This window comes from Fusarium graminearum, chromosome 2 (assembly GCF_000240135.3).
Source record: "Fusarium graminearum PH-1 chromosome 2, whole genome shotgun sequence".
NCBI lineage: Eukaryota > Fungi > Ascomycota > Sordariomycetes > Hypocreales > Nectriaceae > Fusarium > Fusarium graminearum.
In genome coordinates, this window is record NC_026475.1 from 8481862 (window position 1) to 8500803 (window position 18942).

The window sequence follows — 18942 nt, forward strand, 5'->3', positions numbered from 1 at the left end:
TCACTGACCCAGAATTCGAAGGCTGCCAGTATTGTTGGCTTCATGTCTCTAAGCTCCAGACCTATCATCGCAACGACAGAGGCGTCATGTTTCAAGAGTACGTCCATAACTTCATAGCGGGTCGCGACCAAGCAGCGAGTAAGTTCTACCCAATTGAGCCTCGATTGCAAGTTACTAATCGAGCCTTTCATAGATGGCGACTATATCGCTGAGCCCACTGCTGTCTTTTCAGGCATCGAGACCACTGACGATCGTTCCCCGATTTCCCATTCCTCTTCTACAGCAGAAGAACAGTCTGGCTTTTCTAGAGAAAGTACTGTACTGGTTTCAGACAATGATAGCGATTTTGAGAGGCGCCTCGTGCTACAGACTCGCGAAAACTCCCGAATGAAGGAGGAAGTGGTTCAGCAGAGCCCCATGGAAGTGGCTGGTGTCCCGCTTAACAAAAGCGAAGTTCAAGCCCCAGAACAGCCCGCTATGATAGACCAAGAGGAACGGAATGGCCAAGCGATTGACCACAGTCCAGTCCTTGAGCAGCATGATGGTCACATGGATGTTGACACCCAAGTTGACAATACAATTGACTCCATGATCACTCCTGGGAAGCAAATCACCAAAGAGGAGATCCAGATGCGGAATGTGCTGCGTTTCTTGAAGCATGACGTCCACAATGACATTGATGATCGTTTCAGGTTCGTCTTGTGAGCGCCATGGTGGAATGGAGTGTTGCTGGCGATGTGCTGTATACTACGACAACACCCGGGGTGCATGACGGAGGACATTTGCAAAATTGTTTCAATGAATTGGAAGGACTGAAGTTTGCAATTTTTTTAAGCCTTATATATATATGAGAAAAGAAGAGAGAGAAAGATGATATGATGATGAACGATGGCTTGTTGGATGGATGATGTACGGTTCTCATTTATTTCCTATCAATTCTATCTTCAATTATATTACATTCCTCTGTCCGCAACGGTACACACTTAGAGCTTTGGCACTACAGCACCCTTCCTCAATCTCATAATAGACTGCTGGGTATTCGACGCGATTAAATTGCCATGCTTGTCAAATAACTTGCCCTCCGAATAAGTTCTATTCCCTCCGCCCCTCGACGTCTTGCGCTCCTTGAGAGACCACTTATTCATCTTGATCTCGGGCACAAAAATGCGTAGCGCAAAGTCCAGCGTCGAACAGGCGGCGGTGTCGTCGAACCACATGTGGCCATGCGTCAGCGGTAGAAATGACAGTCCGCCGTCCATTAAGAATGCCAGCGCGCTCATGTTGTCGATTGGCGACTCGAGTGGTCCGCAAGCGCGCTGCCATTCCGCGGAGACCTTTTCGGTAATGGAGCAGTCGTCTTGTGTTGTGATGGTTGTTTTCGCGGCGCCCGCTAGGTTCTGGGCCGAGACACCATCTATGCAGTATCTCGTCTCGAAAAAGTCGGCGTTTGCAGCGAAGACCTCGGTAAAAGTCTTGCCTTGATCCTCGGTGATGCTGCCCTTATCCAGAAGGTCCTTGACCAGTGTCTTCAAGTTTGGACAATCCTCCGCCCGCGGCCATTTTGAGCATGTCGCTTCGGAATACTCAAAGTCGGACGCCTCATTGATGTGAAAATCCGCCAAGACCTCCATGCAGACGCGAAACTCGCCATTGGCCTGCTGTTGCTTGACCTGTACTCTACGCGTCGCGAATGTCCGGGTGTCCCTGGTGCTGGTGACGGTGCAGTACAGTTTCTTTTCTGTTGAAGCCGGGCCGTGAAAGTGACCCAGAACTGAGTAAAGCGACATTGTAGGAGGTGCTGTTTGGCATGCAGCGTTGACGGCTACGCCCGCGGTGCAACCTCCGTAGGCGATGTGGGCAGCGTTGCCCATCCGAATAGGATTGTGCCTGGAGACATATTCGCCGTCGCCAACTTGGTCAACTGAGACCTGATCTGCGAGTGTAATAGCCATTATTGTGTATAATCCGATTGTCGACTCGTCCAAATTATTAATAAAGGGGAGTCCTACTTAACATCTTGAATTAAAGACCGATTAAGCTCGGTTTGGGTGGGTCTACCTCGGCTCGGATGCAGGTAGAGTGGATCTTGGACCGTGGGGAAGACGCGACACATACAGACACAACATGTCACATGCTGTCTGTCTACTTTAAACAGACCATAATAGGCATAGAAAGATTTACATGTATGGCAAGAGGCAGTGTTACCATGCAATATCTTATATACGCAATTCGTGGATTATCAGCCCATGTGAAGAAAACACCAAGTTACCTAGATAGTTAACGTGTCGATGAGCAGCTAGCAGTACAGCAGTACCTTAACTACAAATTAGCCTAACTTGGACAGACAGAATTTATTAACTGGTTTAGGTAAGTAAGTGCTTTTAAATAATTGATAGCTGGTAGCTAAGTGCAAACAACATATCTCCCTTGATTGTTAAGTGGTGCTATTCTGAATAATTATGCGCCAACAACACATTTCCAACAGGGCTCACAGCACATCGACATTACTTGCTAAAGCGCAAAATCAGTACTCATTTCTGTGCATCAGCGGGTTTGTTAACACAATCGAAATACCCTTTGTTTCTATGCCACAATAGACCCTCATTATTTGTCAGCTTACCCGCGGCGCCTCCTACATTTACTGCAGATCGCATTTAATTGTACTACCAGTGTTGGAATTCACTCCGCGTTTATTTTATTAGTCGCGGAGTCGGACAATGTAAGAGGCCGTGCGTGTTATCGTTATCGCACATCAACAAAAGCGGCGTAACCACGCCCCGAATAGTCTCCGACCGGTCCAACTCGTTAGCCTTTTCTCCATAACCCTGGCCTAGACAGCAAACGGCCACTAATCCGATCTCATGCAGCTAATAGCTTCCAGTGGCTGGCTGAATTAAAGACAGTAACAGCTTGTCGGGATCATAAGGGTCCAGAACATCTTGGCCTCTACAAAATACATTCATAGTTAACCCATTTCAACAAACGTCGGTCAAACTAACGGCGTCGCCGATGGCTGTAGCAAGCAAACGGTCAAGGTGCAGGTCAACGTGGCATTGCATTGGTTTATTGAGATTCGCGATGCTAGCGGATGCAGGCGAGATAAGATCAGCCCAGCCCAATTCCAACGAATCTTACGACGAGTTGTCTTTAACCGGATTAGGATGCATTCTCGAATCACCATTGGCACAATCAGTCCTATTAACCAGTCGAAGAAATAGTGCCAAAAATCGTTGCATTAAAAACATCCCATATCCCTGCCGGGCGATTCCCAAACGGGGGACCTCTTCATAAGCGAAAAATGTCAGCTCAAGTCTTACCCTCCAAAATACTCGCTTTTGCTTGTTCGGTCCCCCGCGGGCTCCTCTAGAGTGGATGGAATATCCACTGAAATCCCATGTCAGACACCAAAAGGTTACATTAGAACAAAGGAGAAGGAAAAAATGGTAGAAGCCATCGGATGGAATTATGACACCGTAAATCCCCGATTGTTGTTGAGTCTCTCCGGGTTTTATCTAGGATGCCCTGCCCCGGACCATGGGAAGGGCCGCCTCCTTCGACTCTAATTCCACCGCACACCATTACCTATTTTTGTTCCAAGCTCTATTGACACGATGAGATACGAAGAGAGTTAAACTTAATCATCTGTATACGATTCCCGAACGACGTTGATTGAGTTTTGATCGCCGCTCATTCTCCCTTAACCAGTTTAGTGGGACGATTGCCAATATGGCAGGTACGACAGGGGCCCTGTCGCCCGAAGGTTTAGGTTCAGCCTCAACAGCCAACAGCGTCAAAGACGACATCACAAACCAAACGAAGCCCAAGACGAACATCAATAAAGAGATCAGCGATCTTGCACGACAGCTCTCGCGAGTATCAACGACAGCTGGTACCGAATTGAACGCTTTCTCCCCGCAACCCGGTACAAAACTCGACCCCAACTCGACCAATTTCGACCCGCGAGCATGGGTAAAGGCGTTTGTCAAACTCGTTGAATCCGAAGATGGCTCAGCACCATCGCGAAGTCTGGGTGTTGCCTTCAAAAACCTCAATGTCTATGGCTGGGGCACCGGAGCCGAACATCAAAAGACTGTCGCGGACTATCCTCTGGACGCCGTGTCCTACGTGTTGGGTCTTCTGGGACGGGGCAAGAAGAGAAGGGTCGACATCCTGCGCAACTTTGAAGGTGTTATTGAACAGGGAGAGCTTCTCCTTGTGCTTGGTCCCCCTGGTTCAGGATGCTCGACGTTTCTCAAGACTATCGCGGGCGAGACGGCCGGTCTCGAAGTTGGATCTGACTCTTACATGAACTTTAGAGGTAAGCCAACCTTTAACCCTATCGCAACGACGCTTACATAGTTAGGTATCGACGAGAACCACATGCGATCTTCTTTTAGAGGAGATGTTCTATACAATGCCGAGATCGACTGTCATCTCGCCCATCTCACCGTCGGCGAGACCCTCTCCTTCGCCTCAAGCGCCCACTCCCTTCGTCACGTCCCCGGGGGCGTCACCCGCTCCCAAGCAGATACAATGATGCGCGACGTCATGATGTCAATCTTTGGCATTTCCCACACCGTCGATACCCGTGTAGGTGACGACTTTGTCCGTGGCGTTAGCGGCGGCGAGCGCAAGCGTGTTAGTATCGCGGAGGCTGCTCTGACCGGCGCCAAGCTCCAATGCTGGGACAACACAACACGCGGTCTAGACAGTGGAAATGCAATCAACTTTTGCCGGAACCTGCGTCTTCAGGCTGATCTTATCGGGGTTGCGGCCGCGGTGGCCATTTACCAGGCACCTCAGTCAGCTTACGAGGTAAGCTTAACTGAGTCTTACTATTGCGTGAGACATGATATGCATCCCGGGTTACACTAACGCGATATAGTTATTCGATCGTGTGACGGTATTGTACGAGGGTCATCAGATTTTCTTCGGTCGAATTCATGAAGCAAGGGCCTACTTTGAGAGTCTGGGCTTCGAGTGTAAGTGAACTTATCCGTGGTGCATGATCAGAAGCTGACATAATGAAGGTCCCCATCGTCAGACAACACCTGACTTCCTGACTTCCATGACCAGCCCCCAGGAACGCCGCGTGAAACAAGGCTTCGAACGCACTGCCCCGCGAACACCCGCCGAGTTCGCCGAGCGATGGCAAGCCAGCTCTCATCGCAAGCAGCTCATGCGCGAATTAGAAATCTATGAACAAACTCACCCTCGCGAGGAGCGCCTTGCGGAGTACAAGGAATCTCGCCGAGCAGAGCAGTTCAAGAACCAGCGCAGCAAGTCTCCGTACACGATATCATATCTTGCCCAGGTCAAGCTCACGCTATGGCGAGGATGGCGACGATTGCTCGCGGATCCCGGATTTACTATTGCGTCGCTTGTCTTCAACCTGGTCATGGCGTTGGTCTTGGGCAGTATGTTCTTTAATCTTCCAGATGACTCGTCGAGCTTTTACTATCGAGGTGGTCTGATCTTCTTCGCTTTGCTGTTCAATGCCTTTGCAAGTCAGCTCGAGGTAGGCGACATTTACTTTACTTTCTCGTAACTATACTGACTTTATAGGTTCTTACTGTCTATGCCGAGCGTCCTGTTGTCGAAAAGCACAATCGCTATGCGTTTTATCACCAATCTGCCCAAGCTATTGCAAGCTACATCATCGACCTGCCCTACAAGACTGCCAACATGATAGTCTTCAACTTACTCATCTACTTCATGTCCAACCTTCGTCGTGAGGCCGGCAGCTTCTTCTTCTTCTGTCTCACATCCTACCTCACCACTCTCGTCATGTCATGCATCTACCGCACTCTAGCATGTGTGACCCGCACAACCCACCAAGCCATGATCCCTGTCTCGATTTTGAGTCTTGGTCTGATGATCTACACTGGCTTTACTATGCCTACTGACTACATGCTCGGGTGGTCCAGATGGATGAACTACATCAATCCCCTGGCTTATGCGTTTGAAGCTTTGATGGCAAATGAGTTTCATAACAGGCAGTACGGCTGCGCGACTTTGGTTCCCCAAGGTCCTGGCTATGAAAACCTTCCTGCCAATTCGACTATCTGCTCTGTTGTTGGCGCGATACCTGGATCGTCTCTAGTCGACGGTGATAGGTATATCAACTTGTCATACAAGTACTACAACTCGCACAAGTGGCGGTAAGTATCCCCTTCTTTGTGATAATTACGTACTAACTTCGATTAGGAATATTGGTATCCTTCTCGGCTTTTTGGCGGCCTTCTTGGTCTTCTACATCTTTGCTGCCGAGCATGCCAAGCCTCCCAGGAGCAAGGGCGAGATTCTTGTCTTCCGTAAAGGTCGCATGCCTCCCAGTTTCGACAAGAAAGATGGTACCGATGTCGAAGCCCAAGCTACTGACCGACCTGTTGTTGCTGAGAAAGGAACTGTCAACACTAACAGTGGTCTTACGGCCGGTGCATCTGTTTTCCATTGGGAAGATTTGTGCTATGATATCCAAATAAAAGGTAAAGATCGACGCCTATTAGATCATGTTGACGGTTGGGTCAAGCCTGGTCTTTCCACGGCCCTTATGGTAAGCTCTTCCCGTATCAATCCCACCAGTGGGCCTATGCTAACTGTCACAGGGTGTATCTGGCGCCGGTAAAACAACACTTCTTGATGTTCTTGCAACACGCGTTACAATGGGTATAGTCAGCGGAAACACTCACATCGACGGTAAATCCACCGACGCATCATTCCAGCACCGCGTGGGCTACGTTCAACAGCAAGATCTCCACCTCAACACCATGACCGTCCGCGAAGCCCTTGAATTCAGTGCTCTTCTACGCCAATCTGCCGAGATATCTCGACAGGACAGGCTCGACTATGTGGAGCAGGTGATCGATATGTTAGACATGCAGGAATTCTCGGATGCCGTTATCGGAGTTCCTGGCGAGGGGCTTAACGTTGAGCAGAGGAAGAGACTAACAATCGGTGTTGAGCTTGCTGCCAGGCCGCAGTTACTTGTGTTTTTGGACGAGCCTACTTCTGGTCTTGATTCGCAAACTTCGTGGGCAATTTGCGACCTTATTGAGAAGCTTACTGCCAGTGGTCAGGCTGTGCTGTGTACTATCCATCAGCCTTCTGCTATACTTTTTCAACGTTTTGATCGTCTGCTCCTACTAGCTCCTGGTGGAAAGACAGTTTACTTTGGCGGTAAGTCTCTTGCAAACATTTCTACGTCCGTTACTTATGACTTCTAGACCTTGGCGAGCAGTCGCAGACTCTCCTCCAGTACTTCGAACGCAACGGTGCTCCCCCATGTCCTGTGGATGCGAACCCCGCCGAGTACATGCTCAATATCATCCAGCCCTCCAATGACGAAGAAGTCGACAACATCGACTGGCACCAAATTTGGAGAAGCTCACCAGAGTTCCAAAGTGTGAAGCAAGAGCTTCAACGGCTGAACGCTCTTCCATCAACAAAGCCAGACGGTACTAGCGCATTTGATAACGCGGATGCATCGCAGCATCAGGAGTTTGTTGCTTCATTTTGGACACAGTTCCGCGAAGTGCTTATTCGCACTTGGAAGAATTTCTGGCGGTCACCTACATACATTTGGTCCAAGACTGTTCTAATCATTCTATCGGTATGTTTTATAGTGCTGAAAGAGAGGGCTTTGACTAACAACTGTCAGTCGCTTTACATCGGATTCACATTCGAAGCAAAGAATACAATCCAAGGGTTACAGAACCAGCTTTATGCGATCTTCATGTACATGGTCCTTTTCCAAAGTATTACCAATCAGATCATGCCCATATTTGTTCCTCAGCGAGCGCTGTATGAGGTTCGTGAAAGGCCATCGAAGATCTATCGCTGGAATAGTAAGTTTACACCCAAATCGACGCTGAGAGACTTTTGCTAATTATGTAGCGTATATCCTGTCCAACATCCTTGTCGAAGCAGCCTGGAACACCTTGATGGCTGTCATTATATACTTTTGCTGGTACTATCCGGTCGGCTTCGTCCAGAACACTACTTCGGATGATCAGCATATTCGAGGCTTCCTCGTGTTCCTCTTCCTGTTGATGTTTATGTTATTCACAAGCACATTCTCACACTTTAGTATTATATGTATTAGTTCGGCCGAAGAGGCCGGTGTTCTGGCTACTTTACTTTGGATGCTTTGTATTGCCTTTTGCGGGTAAGATCCCCCCATTCCGTCCTGTCTCCAATGACTAACTCTTGCTAGTGTCGGAGTCACGTATAACGATATCCCTACCTTCTGGACCTTTATGTACCACGTCTCGCCAGCAACATACATCGTTGGAGGCATCATGTCGGTCGCTGTTTACGGCTCCGACGTAGTATGCGCAGACAACGAGGTTCTCCAGATGCAAGTTCCCAGTGGCATGAATCTTACGTGTGGCGACTTTATGGGTCCATTTGTTAATGCCGCGGGTGGCTATCTTGTTGATCGCTCCTCGACCGACGTTTGCCAATATTGTTCGCTTGCTTCGACGGAAGAGTTCTTGGCAACGTTCAACATTGACTACGCTGATCGATGGTGGCACTTTGGGTTGCTTTGGGTGTACGTTTTGGCGAATATCCTCGGTGCCCTTGGATTGTATTGGTTGTTTAGAGTACCAAGAGGTAGTGGTGTTAAGAGGGCTTGAAAGAGCCAGGTTTGTTCTAGATCTGATCACATAATAACAGCATAGTGTATCTTTAACTTATTTTAATGTATATCTATAGAATAGAACATCTGTATTTGTTTGTTCATCGTGTGAATTTGCCAAGACGAAATCTTGTTTGCGACGGTAATAACCTCAAAGATACATCGCACTCGGTTAATTGACGTGACGTCAGACATAGGGCTGGTTGATTGGCATGGGTAAAGTGGAGTTAGGTGATATGGACAACAAAGTCCGAGAGCGTCAGCATGAAGGATTCGAATCCCATCCAAGTGTCAGACTGTCTGTGAGTGAGAAATATATATTACTGTGCTTGGATCTTATGTTTTGTCACAATCTCGCTCAATTCTCTTCTCACAACATATTCTTGACCAACATCAATCTCAAAACAGGGTTGCTGAATCAGTCATCCATCACCAGCAAGATTCCGATCAAATTCATCAACATGAACGACAACATCCTCCACTATGGGAATCAATTGATGGCCCTTGTCCCAGGTCTCATCGGCCTCAACCTGCTCGTCCGCCCAGAAGCAACCCTGCAGCAAATGGAGTTCACCATCCCATCGGAACCCAAGGCGCGACAGCTCACTCGAGGTCTTGCGCGCGTCTACGGTATCAGAAATGTCGTCATCGGGTCTATTGGCCTCAACCTCAGTCTCACTCGAGACCCGAAGCTAATCAACATGATTTACCTTGGTGGGCTTGCGATGTGCGTGACGGATGGAATTGTTGCAAAGTCGGTTATCGGGCATGGGGAATGGTTGCACTGGGTGTTTGCGCCGATTTGTATTGCTGGTGCTGCTGCGAATTATTATTTGTCTTGAGGTGGAACTATCACAAAGATGTATATGAACCAATTCAACGACGGTTTTGCAGAGCAATTAACATAAAGGCCTTTCCTACAGACTAACTATTACATTAGGCACTCGCAAACAGTATTATGATTCCGCAACTCGCCTACTTTAGTGGCTACTAGCAATGCAGGGCCAGATGTATTGTTTTATTCCAGAGGTGCGGCTGAGAACCCATGCCCACAGATGTCAGCTGAAGCTAATCTTTGAGTCTAATTGAGGTTAGAGTATCTCTTTTTTTGTTCTCGACCTCTATTGAATTGGCGCTATTGAATTTACACTATTGATTGAGGTGCTTTGTGACAGGGATTGGCTCGTGTAACAACCAACAGAAATCGATATTTAGACATGGATTTTAACAACACATCATGTAACGGCCCTCATAGACCATCAGCGACTAATTCAGATGGTTGGCTTCCTGGGAAATTAGTAGATTTCTTTTTTCCTCAATCTATCTGTGCGTGTTGGCGTGTTGAGCATTCTCCCAAATAAAGGGGCCATCGTCCTTAGATAATCCCTCCTAGCCCACGATGTTCCCGGTGTTGGAAAATCTACTGCGATACAATTTTATTCTCTACGCTTTGCGTGATTGCCTGCTGCTACCGTCAACATGAGGCTGCAACAAATATCCTGGGTTTGCTGGGCCCTCTGTTCATAAGCGGGACTGGCGCTGGCAGTAGGCTGCAATCAACTGAGTAACCCCTACTCAGTCCCAGGCTATGACTCGCAATTCGAGCTTGTCTGCAATTCATACTCAACTGGCGGCGATCAGATCGGTTCTAGTTTTGAGGTGATAGATTTGGAGACATGCATAAGCCTGTGCGCTGATACCAGAGGATGCAAAATCGCACTGTTCGACAAAAGTCAGTACCTATGCTACTTGCTGGACGCGACAGATGGACCAGCGCCCAACAATTTGTACGACATGGCTGCTTTACTGACAATCCCGACAACCACGGCGATGCCATCCACAACATCCGTGGCTACTACGACATCCTTGGCTACGACGACACAATCTGCTGGACCGGCGCAAACACCTTGCAGTCAGCTTGACAACCCGACCTACATCGACGGCGTGAAATTCTCAATCATTTGCGGGTCACAATCAACAGGCGGCAATCAGATATATTTTAGCAATCGGCTGCGCAGCTTGACAGAATGCATGGCATTCTGCGCCGAAAACCTCGCATGTCGCGCAGTCACCTTCGACAATACTTGGCAGGAGTGTGCCTTGTATGATGGCTTTAATGGCTTTATAAATGATGTAGCCAGGGACATGGCGGTAGTGGCATCTCGTCCAGTCATGACTACGACTGAAGATCCAGCCTCATTGTCTACAACCACATCATCGGATGCTTCCATATCGACCTCGGAGTTTACAACATCAACACTATACACAACCGCTTCAGCGTCGACATCCGACTCTCCAGAAACTACATCACTGTCCCCTTCATCTGGATTCACTTCAGAGACTACGTTGCCAACATTTACAACTACGTCAGATGTAACCGACACTACAGTGCAGTCTACAACAGAGTCAACATCACTTTCAACTGAGTCAACTACTACCTCACTAGCAGCCATCTCCTTATCAACAGCATTGTCACAGTCTGAATCGTCGGAAACTGTCTCAGAGTCTACGCCGGATATCATATCGAGCTCTACATCAGCTGGAGAGTCATCTTCCGTGGAGTCAAGTACAATTGCGACAACCGAAAGCTTCTTGCACACTGACATGTCAACCACGGAGACGCTGACTACTGGAACACCAACCACAGAGACGTTGACTACTGGAACACCATCCACAGAGATGTCAGCCATTGAGGAATCCACCACTACGACCTCGGCTACCACAATGGGAACCACACAGGTTACGGGGTCACAAATTTATGAATCAACATCTGAACTAAGCTCTCTTTTGCATTACAGTCAGACAGCCTTGCCATACTCTCTTTCCTCATTTACAACTATAAATCTTGGATCAAAGACACTTTCAGCCTCTGATTCCACAGTCATAAAGACTGCATCTGAACCTTATCTGCCAACATCCATTCTTACTCCAACTGCCATCCACACTACTTACCCGATTGTAACTGCCGGTCATGCTTACACCAAGACCATATTTGCCGAGACGGTGACTACTGTTACATACACTACTATCGATCCAAGTAATACTACAGCTCTAATCACGACATGTGCTCCTATTACTCTACTCTACAGTCCTTGTGGATGCAAACACCAGGTTTACCCATCGGTGGATATGACAACTGTTGCCTGTACTCATGAGGGTGATATTATCACCCTGACAGTACCAAAGGCTGCGTATGAGACTGGCAATGGGGGTAATACGCATCCGATAGTTCAATACCCTCCTGGTTGGACTGGAGGGTATCAGACAGACGCTGCGGGTGATGGGTATCCTGTAGTGCAACCTACAGCAGGCTCACAAGTTGTTTCTAAGCCTGGCTCGAAGAACGATCAAAGCAAGTCTCTTACACGACCAACCGGGTCACAGGAAGATTCTCATCCAAGCTACAAGGTCTATCAGCCTGCGATCCCCACTTCAGCTGGAGGATCAAATGGTGATACGTCTCCGGGGCAAGGAAATACACAGCCGTCTGCCCCAGCTCAAGGCTCACCAAAGTCCAACAGCAATACCCCGACGAAACCCTCCAAGCCATCATCCCCAGAGAGCTTGACAACAGAGACAAGTACTATCCGCCCTCCTCAACTCAAGACTTCAGCAGTTCCTTCTCAACCATCGCCCTCTGATCATAGTCAAGTCCCTTCAGAGCCGAAGGTTGCACCGTATGCTACACCTGTGGCTGTCTCAGGAGCTCACAGTCATGAGCTCTCATTGTGGATCACGATGGGCGCGATGCTCGGAGCGGCTTTACTGTTGTAAGACGTACTGCCAGGGTCAGATTTGCACGTCTTGATTGGGGGTTATGTTAGTTGTCAGTCCTTCTGCTAGTGCTGGCTTGTCTGGAAAAGCAGGGTTGAACATTAGATCTCTTTTACTGTTGAAGAGTATCGAGGGCTCCCTCATTATCTTATCAGTAGATTTGCAAGCTCCCTACAGTTAGAACTACATTTAATTATTAATCCATTTAGTTTTTAACTTCTTTTTTAAGTTTAATAAGTTTATTACTAGAATAAAATAAACTATTTTATAGTTTTATACCGCGTAGAAAGTAATGACTTGAAATAATTATTAAGAGTAAAAATAATTACTATCGAATAAACTTTATTCAGGGTAGACGTGTCTTACTGGAATGCGAATGGTGTACATAGTTTAGACTTTGGTTCCGCACTAGTAACCAACACCATTCCCCTGTGGCTTAGTTGGCTAAAGCGTCCGACTGTTATTCATAGACAATCGGGAGATCGGAAGTTCGAGCCTTCCCGGGGGAGTTCTGTTTTTGCCAACCCTTTGAAAAGTGGTTCAATATTTTTGCCATCATGTCTCTCACCAACGATAAACAATTGATCTGTGGTTTTATTAACATTTCTTCACGCTGCAGTAATATCTCACTGCGAGAAGAGAAAATATTCGCTCCATCGTCAAGGATGCTGACTAACAATACTAGTTGAGCGAGAGCTTTACCACACCTTCATACCGGCGCAAATAAAACATTGCGATACCGGGAATACCAGGATTGAACCTGTAGCATGTCTTGGCGCAACAAGGACTCTCATGTCCTTTACATGATATGATTGCATGTGCCACTGTAAACTTGAGTTTTTATACGCTAACAAACGAGACGTGCATGTCTCACAACTTATTGAAGCCGAGGCTGGCAACTGAAGATACTTGCTTTAATTATCACTTACCTTTGCTCAAGTTATCTATAATGCAGCAAGAATTAGCATACAGCGCATCTTCCATGAGATGTGATGTATTTTTGATGTCTAGTAGATCACATACTCATCACGCCTTGGTACTTGCGGGAACTTCTCTTACGAATACCTACTGCAAGGGTCAAAGCGGATACATAACAACTGGAAGCAAGACAAAATATTTCAGTTAAAAAAAGGCGACAGGAAATGACGCCTTAAGATGCGCCATCATAATCGCGGCTCGGAACCTGAATCTCGAACGAAATCGAAGGATTCTCCTCAAGTGGATTCGTCAACACGGGAGAATCCTACGGACAGTGACGAGATACGTACTCTCGGTACCGCAAACTGCAGCTTGTACATTAGTCACATGCTGTGAAGAACCAGGAACACGGTCCTGTGCGGCCCGTCTCAACGGAAGGCATGATGCAGATCCTTTGCACTTCCCAGGGATTCTGCTAATGATAGTTATAAATCCACCTCGCCCCAATGATCCTTTGTTCTGTCCCGGCTATCTGGTAGACCGTCGGTTATGTATGTTTACTAGGACCTCCAATCACACACAATGGGTTTGTGGGATGTTGATGATTTCGGCATCATCGCCGACAAGGCATGTTGGTCTATGTTTGCGGTGACAACAGGTACGCTGCACCAACGTCGCAGCATCTCCAGCCATTACTGACTATTGCTACAGTGGTGGTTATACTCAGACTTATAAGTCGCCAATTTTTCGGTCAAGGCAATGTCGGCGGTGGCCTCGGCTGGGATGACTTTATTACAGCGTTTTGCGTTATCGTCATGCTCGTTACATGCATCATGATCACCATCGGTACACACTACGGCCTCGGTCGACGACTAGATGATATCGACCCGACTCTTATCCCGGGCGCGTTAAGATGGAATGTCATCATTAGCTCTGTTCTAATCTGGACCTTTTCGCTGCCGAAATTCGCCATTATCGCCACGCTCAAACGCATCTTGGACTACGGGTTGAAGACGACGATACTGTTTTGGGGTCTCGCAATCAGTTCGCAGGCTTGCATCCTGGCTACATCGATCTGGTGGTACAAACAATGCGACCCCGTAGAATTCGGCTGGGATAGAAGTATCGACGGCGGGACTTGTGCATCTGTGCAGGTCATGTCTGACTTGGGATACTTCACTTCAGCCTACTCTGCATTTCTGGATGGCTTCTTTGCGCTCTATCCGATTCCGTTCATTATGCGGCTTAATATGCCGTTGAAGAACAGAATTCTGGTGTCAATTGCGTTGGGATTGAGCTTCATGGCTTGTATCTTGTCCATCTACAAGCTTACCATCTTTGGGGAGATCTTTGTGGTGCTCGCAGAGAATCCGACATGTGAGTATTTCCCAAAATTGCCATTTCAACAATTGCTAATCGTTCCAGACCCTGTTCCTTTCCTTGACATACTTGGTCTAGGCGAAGGATGCATCCTTCTCATCTGTGCCTCTCTACCAACCTTGGGTCCCCTGTTCCGCTTCGCAAAAGGCAAGATAGCCACCGCCAACGCGAGCCGTATAACAGACGACAGCAAGAAAGACAGCCACAGCGGCCAATCGAGTGGAAGGTGGGACAAATTAGGAGGTCGACAGGGAGATGACATGGAGCATGGATCCAGTAGGATCGGCTCCAGCGTTGACGATATTCCACTCGTAGTGGGCCTGAATCATGCTACGGATAACTCGACAAGAATCCACAAGACGGTTGAGTTCGGTGTATCACATGCTGAGCCGGACAATGATGGACCAGGGACACGACCGGGTGGCTTCCGCGGATATTAGACACATGCGTTGATTGAACGGGACAACGAACCGGATGATTGGAATTATTTAGCCTGTTATGCAGAATTGGACAAAATACATCTGTATCTTGCTGTGCTGCTAGGATAAGACTTTGTTCCTGAACCAGCATGCTGGATATGAAATGCAACCAAAGATGGTTTTGGAAGTTGATCAAGAAGGTGGTGTCATTTAGTTCTTGGTATTGCTGCAGAGTTTAGGGGATATCGCAGGGATATAGATCCTCTTTTGTGATGTAGCTCGCGGGAAATTTCCCACAAGGATTCGGTACCTGGTTCACTTGTGGATCATGTTGTGTTGACACGAGCCAACAGTTTGGAACGAGAAGCCCAAGTACCTGATTTCCTGCTTGTTTATGCGTATTGCATTCAACAAAGATGTGTAAGAATCTTATTTATTTTTACAGAATTAGGAAGTTGTCGGTTACAAGCTATATCTTTACTTTATCTGAGCGTTCAAGCGAAGCCGATCATCTACCAAACCTTCCCCAGGTCTCTACGCGGCTTTTTCGGAAGGTCTAAGCAGGGGCAGAACCAAAAGCAAGACTCTGATTGGAACACTCGACACGATTGATTGAACGATGAGACCCTTGCCCGATTAGGAGGCGAACATTTAGCTCTCCTTCGCTTGAGATCGTCAGAGGCACGGACTTGACTTTGCGGAATTGACCTGGAAATGCTATCAGTTACAAGGATTCGGAAGTCTTACTCCTGGCGTCCGCTCTAGTTACCATGCTAATTGAGAAATAAACGGCTAGTGCATGTACTCTGTACTGTACATATCATGGATTACCCGCCATAATTTCTCTACACTCGCCATTCTTCTCGGTCCTGCATATCTCCCCCTGTCACAATTGCTTTTTTCCCAACATGGCATCTGCAGACAAACTTATCGAGGCCCTCCAAGGCCTTGACGCAAACGCTTTCACTAACGAAGCCGAGCGTGTTCGTGCCCTCGATGCCCTTGCCTTGGCTGTCAGCAGAGTCCAGAAGCCATGGGACACCGTCTGGCATCACTGCTGGGTGAACCCAGCCACAAATGCGTGTGCCAAAACGTTAATCGATGCTGGCGTTTTCCACAAGTGGGTTGAGGCTGGTGGTCAGGAAAAGACTTCTGCTGAACTGGCGGAACTCACAAACACCGACCCAATACTAATTAGTAAGCCTCACGTCGTCCCTGTAGAATTACAATACTAACAGTGCCACAGGACGTATGATCAGACAGATCTCTGGCCAGAACCTCGTCATTGAGACGGCTGAGGATACCTATAAACCTACACCCTGGGTCCACGCTCTGACTGCCGATAAAGCACTCGCCAACGTCTATGGCGGTCTCTCAGACTTTGTCAACGCTCCCATGTTTAGGACATTGCCGTTTTATCTAAAGAAAACTGGGTACAAGAACCCCACCGACCCCAATGACTGTAACTGGCAGTTCATGAAGGGAAAACAGGAGAATCTGTTCCAATCGCTTGGAGCAGACCCTATTGCTGCGAGGGAGTTTAATGATGCGATGGAGAGTCACTCCAAGTACAACCTCACGCCTTGGGTTGAAGTCTATCCCACTGAGACACTGGTCGCTGACTCCAAGCCTGATCGACCATTGGTAGTTGATGTTGGTGGAAGTAAGGGACATGACTTGACTAAGTTCCATTTGCGCCATCCCGATATTCCACACGGCAGCCTAGTTCTACAAGACCTACCCGATATTCTCAGAGAGCTTACCATCGCGGAGACTATCTCGGTGCATCCCCACGACTTCTTCACTCCTCAACCCGTCAAGGGCGCCCGTGCTTACTTTATGCACAACGTGTTACACGACTGGGAAGATAAGCAGGCTAAGGAGATCCTCAAGCATCTTGCCGATGCTATGGAGCCTGGATACTCCAAGCTTCTTATCCACGAGAGCTTAATCAGCACTATCAAGCCCCATGCACGTGTTACAACGTCTGATATCACCATGATGGCCTGTCTAGGTGCGAAGGAGCGGACTGAGACTGAGTGGCGACGATTAATTGAGAGTGTCGGACTAAAGGTGCTGAAGATTTGGAGACCACTTCAATCAGTTGAGAGTGTCATTGAGGCTGAACTTGCCCAGGGCCTGGCAGAATAATTGGAGTATCTAATTATGCTACCTATGGGACACTCGCAATCTATTCGTGCTACAACTTGTTTAACTCTGTATAAAGATACTATAGGAGATTAACTACATTTTTATTCATATGGGATTTTTAAAAATTGGGTCCTTGCCTTTTGTAGGATAATGCTACGCCGTCTCGCAATTGATGATTGTCGTGGCGGGTCTTGAAGTTCGATCATGATAACCACTTTAATGCGCACTTCGTGGGCGACTTAACAGTGGCTGCTGCTCTTGGTACGTGGCAGTCTCGCTTTACGCGCTGCCCAATGATCCTGTGGCAGGTTCTAGAAAGATGAGATAAGATATCATCAAGATGAAGTGGCGTAATGTGACTTACATAGGCCCGAGATCAAAGTGTGCTGCCTGCGACTGTAAAGGCTCATCTGCTCACGTGAGTCATCTGATAGGCTATAGCGCCAAAGAAACTCCCAGGGTAATCCAAAAAAACACAGAACGAAGACGAAAAGTGCAATGAATCTCGTACTGTAAGCTTCGAGTCCTAGGTTCTCAGTCCGCACTACTTCACCCTTACAAGATCTAGGTTCAATGAGCGAAAAAGTCAGATATTTGGAAAAGCTAGAGTACACAGACCCACCATAAATACGTTCTGCAAGCTGTTTACACTTTCACGATCGCCGTTTTGAACATGTAAAAAGAGAATTTATGGCCACTTACACCCTATGAGCATCAACTTCGTCAAATCCCAACAGATACTTCCTATGACACATCCGCAGGATTACGTATGCCTGTCTATGCAAAAAAAAGAAAGAAAAAAAAAAAGAAAAAAAACCGAACAAAACTTTCTGAGATAAGGTTCCAGAGAGGTCTTCTCTCAACTGTATAACAACTGCCTTCTATCCATTCTGTTCACATTTTCTTTCTCCTCTACAACAATTTCTACACACACAGAAATCACTCAACCACACACTCAACCACACACTCAACCATTCAACTCTTGATACCACAACACTTCTATCTACTCTTCTACGATACATCACCTTTACTTCAACTCTCTACCTCTACCATAACCTGTCACTACTTACCTCTTCCACTATCCATCACCACTATCCTCAAACCTACCATCTCGTCTCATCACCACTACTCAACGTCTCCAACATCGACAAAGATGACCTCAACACGCATGTCATTCGAAACGGAGGCTCAACAGGCCGACCGTCCCTACACACCATGGGACGATATGGTTCTGCCAACCGTGTACTCGTGGAGCGACCTGGAAGAGGTCAAAGACGATAATGGGTTGGAAGTTGAACCTTCCCATCAATACTCTTCCGGTCAGAATGGCGCCGAATGCACCATAGAAGAAGAGATGAACGAGAGGCAGATGATCGATGCGCCAGTCCGACACCTAAGGGACTGTCGCATCGACCCCGACGACGACTGGTCGGATTATGAGGCGGACGATGAGTCGGATAACGAGTGCGATGACGGGTACGAGTCAGACGACACAGAGATGTGGGCGGAAAAGCACCATTTAGATTGGCTGTCGTATCATCAGGATTAACTGATGACTTGTTGAGAAGATTCGGTTGGCATGGTAGACGAGTTAGGAAATCCAGCTGCTATAATGTCATTTTAGGTTGACGTAAATAATATTATCAGAGCGTTCTTTAC

At 47.6% G+C, this 18942-nt stretch overlaps 7 protein-coding genes and 1 non-coding gene across 8 annotated transcripts; 6 read left to right on the forward strand and 2 right to left on the reverse strand.

Moving 5' to 3' along the window:
• Nucleotides 1-937: 937 nt before the first annotated feature.
• On the reverse strand, nucleotides 938-1952 carry FGSG_02848 (uncharacterized protein; the record flags this gene model as incomplete). The annotated part of the gene is made up of 1 exon (XM_011324657.1): nucleotides 938-1952. The coding sequence occupies one exon, from the start codon at nucleotides 1950-1952 to the stop codon at nucleotides 984-986; it is 969 nt and encodes a 322-aa protein (XP_011322959.1). The 3' UTR covers nucleotides 938-983.
• A 1774-nt stretch (nucleotides 1953-3726) lies between these two features.
• On the forward strand, nucleotides 3727-8639 carry FGSG_02847 (uncharacterized protein; the record flags this gene model as incomplete). Its single annotated transcript, XM_011324658.1, has 11 exons — nucleotides 3727-4318; nucleotides 4364-4815; nucleotides 4886-4982; nucleotides 5031-5518; nucleotides 5566-6161; nucleotides 6208-6556; nucleotides 6609-7179; nucleotides 7227-7612; nucleotides 7661-7847; nucleotides 7897-8167; nucleotides 8216-8639. The coding sequence occupies 11 exons, from the start codon at nucleotides 3727-3729 to the stop codon at nucleotides 8637-8639; spliced, it is 4413 nt and encodes a 1470-aa protein (XP_011322960.1).
• Nucleotides 8640-9102: 463 nt separating this feature from the next.
• FGSG_02846 (uncharacterized protein) lies at nucleotides 9103-9483 on the forward strand (the record flags this gene model as incomplete). The annotated part of the gene is made up of 1 exon (XM_011324659.1): nucleotides 9103-9483. One exon carries the CDS (start codon nucleotides 9103-9105, stop codon nucleotides 9481-9483), a length of 381 nt encoding a protein of 126 aa, XP_011322961.1.
• Nucleotides 9484-10894: 1411 nt separating this feature from the next.
• Nucleotides 10895-11331, reverse strand: FGSG_12567 (uncharacterized protein; the record flags this gene model as incomplete). The annotated part of the gene is made up of 2 exons (XM_011324660.1): nucleotides 10895-10900; nucleotides 11002-11331. The coding sequence occupies 2 exons, from the start codon at nucleotides 11329-11331 to the stop codon at nucleotides 10895-10897; spliced, it is 336 nt and encodes a 111-aa protein (XP_011322962.1).
• Nucleotides 11332-12840: 1509 nt separating this feature from the next.
• On the forward strand, nucleotides 12841-12924 carry FGSG_20625. The gene has a single exon. It is a non-coding gene; the product is annotated as a tRNA-Asn (tRNA).
• A 991-nt stretch (nucleotides 12925-13915) lies between these two features.
• On the forward strand, nucleotides 13916-15153 carry FGSG_02844 (uncharacterized protein; the record flags this gene model as incomplete). Its single annotated transcript, XM_011324661.1, has 3 exons — nucleotides 13916-13991; nucleotides 14045-14710; nucleotides 14759-15153. 3 exons carry the CDS (start codon nucleotides 13916-13918, stop codon nucleotides 15151-15153), a joined length of 1137 nt encoding a protein of 378 aa, XP_011322963.1.
• An 887-nt stretch (nucleotides 15154-16040) lies between these two features.
• On the forward strand, nucleotides 16041-17283 carry FGSG_02843 (uncharacterized protein; the record flags this gene model as incomplete). The annotated part of the gene is made up of 2 exons (XM_011324662.1): nucleotides 16041-16329; nucleotides 16379-17283. The coding sequence occupies 2 exons, from the start codon at nucleotides 16041-16043 to the stop codon at nucleotides 17281-17283; spliced, it is 1194 nt and encodes a 397-aa protein (XP_011322964.1).
• A 1153-nt stretch (nucleotides 17284-18436) lies between these two features.
• On the forward strand, nucleotides 18437-18917 carry FGSG_02842 (uncharacterized protein; the record flags this gene model as incomplete). Its single annotated transcript, XM_011324663.1, has 2 exons — nucleotides 18437-18759; nucleotides 18908-18917. 2 exons carry the CDS (start codon nucleotides 18437-18439, stop codon nucleotides 18915-18917), a joined length of 333 nt encoding a protein of 110 aa, XP_011322965.1.
• Between the last annotated feature and the right edge of the window lie 25 nt (nucleotides 18918-18942).